We start from the raw sequence: 5596 nt of genomic DNA on the forward strand, positions 1-5596 counted from the left end.
TCTTATTCCTATACCCCTGTAAAGTTACTCCTATACCCTAAAATCTTACTCTCACACCCCAGCAACCTTATTCTAAAACCCGGAATCTGAATATATATCTTTCTTTTAATTATTCTTTCTACCCCCACAGCGTTGTACTGTGGTGGTAGGTTGGTTGTTGCTAGTAATACTTACCCAAGTCTTCTTAGTATTACCAGTATTACTGCTACCTTTACTGTGTTTTTGAAACCAATTTGGTACGGCACATTGGAGCTTCTGACATAAAGACGTCATTTCATTCATGTGCTCAGTGATGAAGTCTATGTTGTTCTCTTCTGACGTGAGTATTGAATTCACTTTATCCTGTACCTTGGTAGTGGCACTGCCAATTGTCACGCTGCAGTCATCCAATTTTTCATCCAAATTGCAATTACCAAGAAGACCATTAGCACCAACCTTAAAAGCTTTCTTTAAACCTGAATCAATGACACATTTGGATAGACCTTGCATTTTTTTTGCATAAGAATGAAGTAATAAACAGCCCACTGTTTCTTTCAAAGATGTATGTTTGGATAAAATTGGGTAGGAAGTTCCATCCATTGTAAGTTGCTTCAGTTTTTCAAAACCGGCATGCAAATAATTGCATGCCATCTTTTCGGGGTCGGTGGCAGGTCTGCTGCCAGTGCCAGTGGCACCAGTGCCATCATCCATTGTTTTACATATAGTTTCGTCGCTCTTAGCATTTGTACTAATGATTGCTTCGGACAATTGTGTCCACAGTTTACCAACTTCACCTTTATCTGTCCAAAATGTGTCCTGTATAAGTAGAGTAAAATATATATATATATATAGATATGCATATGCATAAATGCATATGCATATATACATATACATATGTATATGTATATACGTACATATACTTATACATGTATATGTATATGTATATACATACATATACATATGTATATGTATAAGTGTACATTCTTTTTCTTTTTTTTTTTTTCTTCCATCCTGTTTTTTGCCATCCGGATAGTGTGTAGTATCCGGTTAATGTGTAGTATCCGGTCTCTGTCGGCGAGGAGTCTTTCCTTTCCCCCCCTAAAGTAGCTAAAGCTAACCCCTGAAACCTTACTCCTAAACCCTGAAACCTTATTCCTATACCCTAAAACCCTTAATCTTATACCCTGAAACCTTACTCCTATACCCCTACAACCTTACTGGTGTACCCCTAGAACCTTATTCTAACACCCCAACAACCTTATTCCAACACCCATAATACCTTATGTCTATACCCCTACAACCTTATTCGAACACCCATAATACCTTATGTCTATACCCCTACAACCTTATTCCAACACCCATAATACCTTATGTCTATACCCCCACAACCCTATTCCAACACCCATAATACCTTATGTCTATACCCCTACAACCTTATTCCAGCACCCATAATACCTTATTCTAACACCCTTACAACCTTATTCTAACACCCTGACTACCTTACTCTAACACCCCAACAACATCATTCCAACACCCCTAACAACCTCATTCTAACACCCTTACCACCTTATCCTAACACCCCTAAGACCCTATTCTGACACCCCTACAACCATCTTCTAACAGCCTCACAACCTTATTACAACACCCCAACAACCTTATTCTAACCCCCCCTACAACCTTATTCTAACAACCTTACCACCTTATTCTAACGACCTTACAACCTTATTCTAACACCTTTACCACCTTATTCCGACACCATTACAACGTTGTTCTAACACCCCTACAACCTTTATTCTAATACCCCAACAACGTTATTTCAGCACCCCTACCACCTTCTTCCAACACCAATACAACCTTCATTCCAAGAACTTTACCACCATATTCTGACACCCTTACAACCTTATTCTAACAACCTTACCACCTTATTCTAACGCTCTTACCACCTTATTCTAACACCCTTGCAACCTTATTCTAACAGCCTTACCACCTTATTCTAACACCCTTGCAACCTTATTCTAACACCATTACCACCTTATTATAACACCCCTAACAACCTTATTCCAATATCTCTACAACCCTATTCCAACACCCTTACCACCTTATTCTAACAACCTTACCACCTTATTCTAACACCCTTACCACCTTATTCTAACACCATTACCACCTTATTATAACACCCCTAACAACCTTATTCCAATATCTCTACAACCCTATTCCGACCCCCGTACAACCTTATTCTAACACCCATACCACCTTATTCTAACACCCTTACCACCTTATTTTAACACCCCTAAGACCCTATTCTGACACCCCTAAGACCCTATTCTAGCACCCCTAAGACCGTATTCGGACACCCTTACCACCTTATTCTAACACCCCTAAAACCTTAATCTAACACCCTTACCACCTTCATTCTAACACCCTTACCACCTTATTCTGACACCCCCGAAACCTTATTCTAACACCTTTACCAACTTATTCTAACAACCTTACCACCTTATTCTAATAGCCCTACAACCTTATTCTATCACCCTTACCACCTTATTCTGACACCCTCGAAACCTTCTTCTAATGCCCCTAAAACCCTATTCTAACACCCCTAACAACCTTATCCTAACGACCTTACCACCTTATTCTAACAACCTTACTACCTTATTCTAACACCCTTACTACCTTATTCTAACACCCTTACCACCTTATTCAAACACCCATGAAACCTTATTCTAATACCCCTACAACCTTATTCCAATATTCCTACCACCTTTATGCGAAAACCCTTACAACCTTTATTCTTCCACCCTTACCACCTTATTCTAACACCCTTACCACTTTATTCTAACACCCTTACCAACTTATTCTGGGACCCCTACAACCTTATTCTGACACCCCTCACCACCTTATTCTGACGCCCTTACCACCTTATTCTGACACCCCTGAGACCCTATTCTAACACCCCTAACCACCTTATTCTAACACCTTCACCACCTTATTCTAACACCCCTACAACCTTATTCTAACATCCTGACCACCTTATTCTAACACCCTTACCACGTTATTCTATCACCCTTACCACCTCATTCTAACACCCTTACCACCTTTATTCTAATACCCTTACCACCTTATTCTAACACCCTTACAACCTTATTCTAACACCATTACCACCTTATTCTAACACCCTTACCACCTTATTCTAATACCCGTACAACCTTATTCTAATACCCTTAAAACTTTATTCCTGAACCAGGAATCTGAAATATTTTCTTTTTTTTTTTTTTTTTTTTTATTCCTTTAATTTTTATTCCTTCTCTTTTTATTTCTTTTCTTTTTTATTCCTTTTCTTTTTATTCCTTCTTTCTTTTATTCCTTTTCTTTTTATTCCTTCTTCTTTTATTCCTTCTTTCTTTATTCCTTCTTTCTTTTATTCCTTCTTTCTTTTATTCCTTCTTTCATTCCTTCTTTCATTCCTTCTTTCATTCCTTCTTTCATTCCTTTCCTTCTTTCATTCCTTCTTTCATTCCTCTTTTCACTCCTTCTTTCATTCCTTCTCTTTTATTCCTTCTCTTTTATTCCTTCTCTTTTATTCCTTCTCTTTTATTCCTTCTCTTTTATTCCTTCTCTTTTATTCCTTCTCTTTTATTCCTTCTCTTTTATTCCTTCTCTTTTATTCCTTCTCTTTTATTCCTTCTCTTTTATTCCTTCTCTTTTATTCCTTCTCTTTTTATTCCTTTTCCTTTTATTCCTTCTCTTTCCTTCCTTCTTTTATTCCTTCTCTTTTATTCCTTCTCTTTTATTCCTTCTCTTTTATTCCTTCTCTTTTATTCCTTCTCTTTTATTCCTTCTCTTTTATTCCTTCTCTTTTATTCCTTCTCTTTTTATTCCTTTTCCTTTTATTCCTTCTCTTTCCTTCCTTCTTTTATTCCTTCCTTCATTCCTTCTCTTTTATTCTTTTTCTTTTATTCTTTCTCTTTTATTCGTTTCCTTTTTCTTTTATTTTTTATCTTTTTATGCATTTTATATTATACTTACCGCGTCCTGGGTGCCTGATGCCTGGTTTTTAAGTGCTTCAACTTTGGATGCTAAACATTGTAAGCGCTGGCAAAGGGTGCCATTGTTTCCGTCGATATTAGTTACTTCGGAGAGAGTGTTCTTGAGTTCGGTGCTCTTCTTTTGAAGCCATGTCTCTAAGTGGGCCTTCATTTCAGTCGAGCTGCTGTCCCTTTTGCAATTATCATATTTCTCCTTATCATCCCAATTACAGACGAAGCATGGCTCTTTCTTGCAATAAATTGTCTTAATGTCGGACGCAGAGTTGAAAGCCTTCTCTATCCCTTTCCTTATGTCGCAAATGGGGCTCTGGTTTATCATTTTCTGTGCAGCTGCCTTCAGTAATAAGCAAGAAGCGAGTTGTCTAAATTCTTGGTGGGCGAAGGGGTTTTCATTCGACTTCGTCACATAGTTCAACTGAATACTCGAAATGTTCTTTAAACCTGCCGCAACCATCATGCAAGCGGTTCTATTGGCGTCGCCAGAAGCGCCCTTCTCCCAGGCGCTGCCGTCCTTATCTGCAGTGCAGTATGTGTCAACCTCCCCTTGCTTCTTCTTATCCTTCATGTCATTTAGCAGTGACCCCGGCAGCCAGTCGGAGCCATTAATTACCGTATTCTATGGGAGGAACAACAAATATATATGCATAAATGTATATGTATATACATTTACATATGCACATATACGTATACGTATATGTGCATATGTATGTTTTCATGACGCTGCGGATTATGCGTAGTTGATTTAATTCTTCCGTTGCACTTACCCAGTTGACGTTTTCCCCAGAACCCCTAATTTGTCCCCACTTCTTCCTTATGCACTCTAAGCGCAGACAGGAATCATCCTGATCACACGGTTTACCTATACAGAATTTTTTTTTTTTTTTTTGGGGGAGGTAGGAAGGAAAAGGAAAAGGGAAGGTAATAAAAAATGAATGGTGATTGCGTTGGTTATGTTTAGTATGTTGGTTATGTTAGTAGGTTGGTTTGTGTTAGTATGTTGGTTGTATGTTGGTTGTATGTTGGTTGTATGTTGGTTGTATGTTGGTTGTGTTGTGTTTGTTGGTTGTGTTAGTATGTTGGTTGTGTTAGTATGTTGTGTTGGTTGTGTTGGTTGTATGTTGGTTGTATGTTGGTTAGGTCGGTTGTTGTGGTTGTGTTGTAGTGGTTGTGTTGTTGTTGTGTTGTTGGTTGTTTGTTGTGGTTGTGTTGTGGTTGTTTGTTGTGGTTGTGTTAGTATGTTGGTTCTGTGTTAGTATGTTGGTTATGTTAGTATGTTGGTTGTGTCAGTATGTTGGTTATGTTAGTATGTTGGTTGTGTTAGTATGTTGGTTGTGTTAGTATGTTAGTTATGTCATTATGTTAGTTATGTTAGTATGTTAGTTATGTCAGTATGTTGGTTATGTTAGTATGTTTGGTTCTGTTAGTATGTTGGTTGTGTTAGTATGTTGTGTTGTGTTAGTATGTTGGTTATGTTAGTATGCTGGTTGTGTTGGTTGTGTTTGTTGTGTTGGTTGTGTTGGTTGTGTTGGTTGTGTTGGTTGTGTTGGTTGTGTTGGTTGTGTTGGTTGTGT

General features: G+C 38.0%; 1 protein-coding gene across 1 annotated transcript; it reads right to left on the minus strand.

The window, feature by feature from the left end:
* Positions 1–174: 174 nt before the first annotated feature.
* PKNH_0001900 (SICAvar, type I (fragment)) lies at positions 175–4882 on the minus strand (the record flags this gene model as incomplete). The annotated part of the gene is made up of 3 exons (XM_039113446.1): positions 175–795; positions 4006–4641; positions 4790–4882. Coding segments are annotated over 3 exons (1350 nt in total), but the record flags the coding sequence as incomplete, so codon positions are not given.
* Between the last annotated feature and the right edge of the window lie 714 nt (positions 4883–5596).

Source organism: Plasmodium knowlesi, assembly GCF_000006355.2.
Source record: "Plasmodium knowlesi strain H genome assembly, contig: PKNH_00_18, whole genome shotgun sequence".
Lineage (NCBI taxonomy): Eukaryota > Apicomplexa > Aconoidasida > Haemosporida > Plasmodiidae > Plasmodium > Plasmodium knowlesi.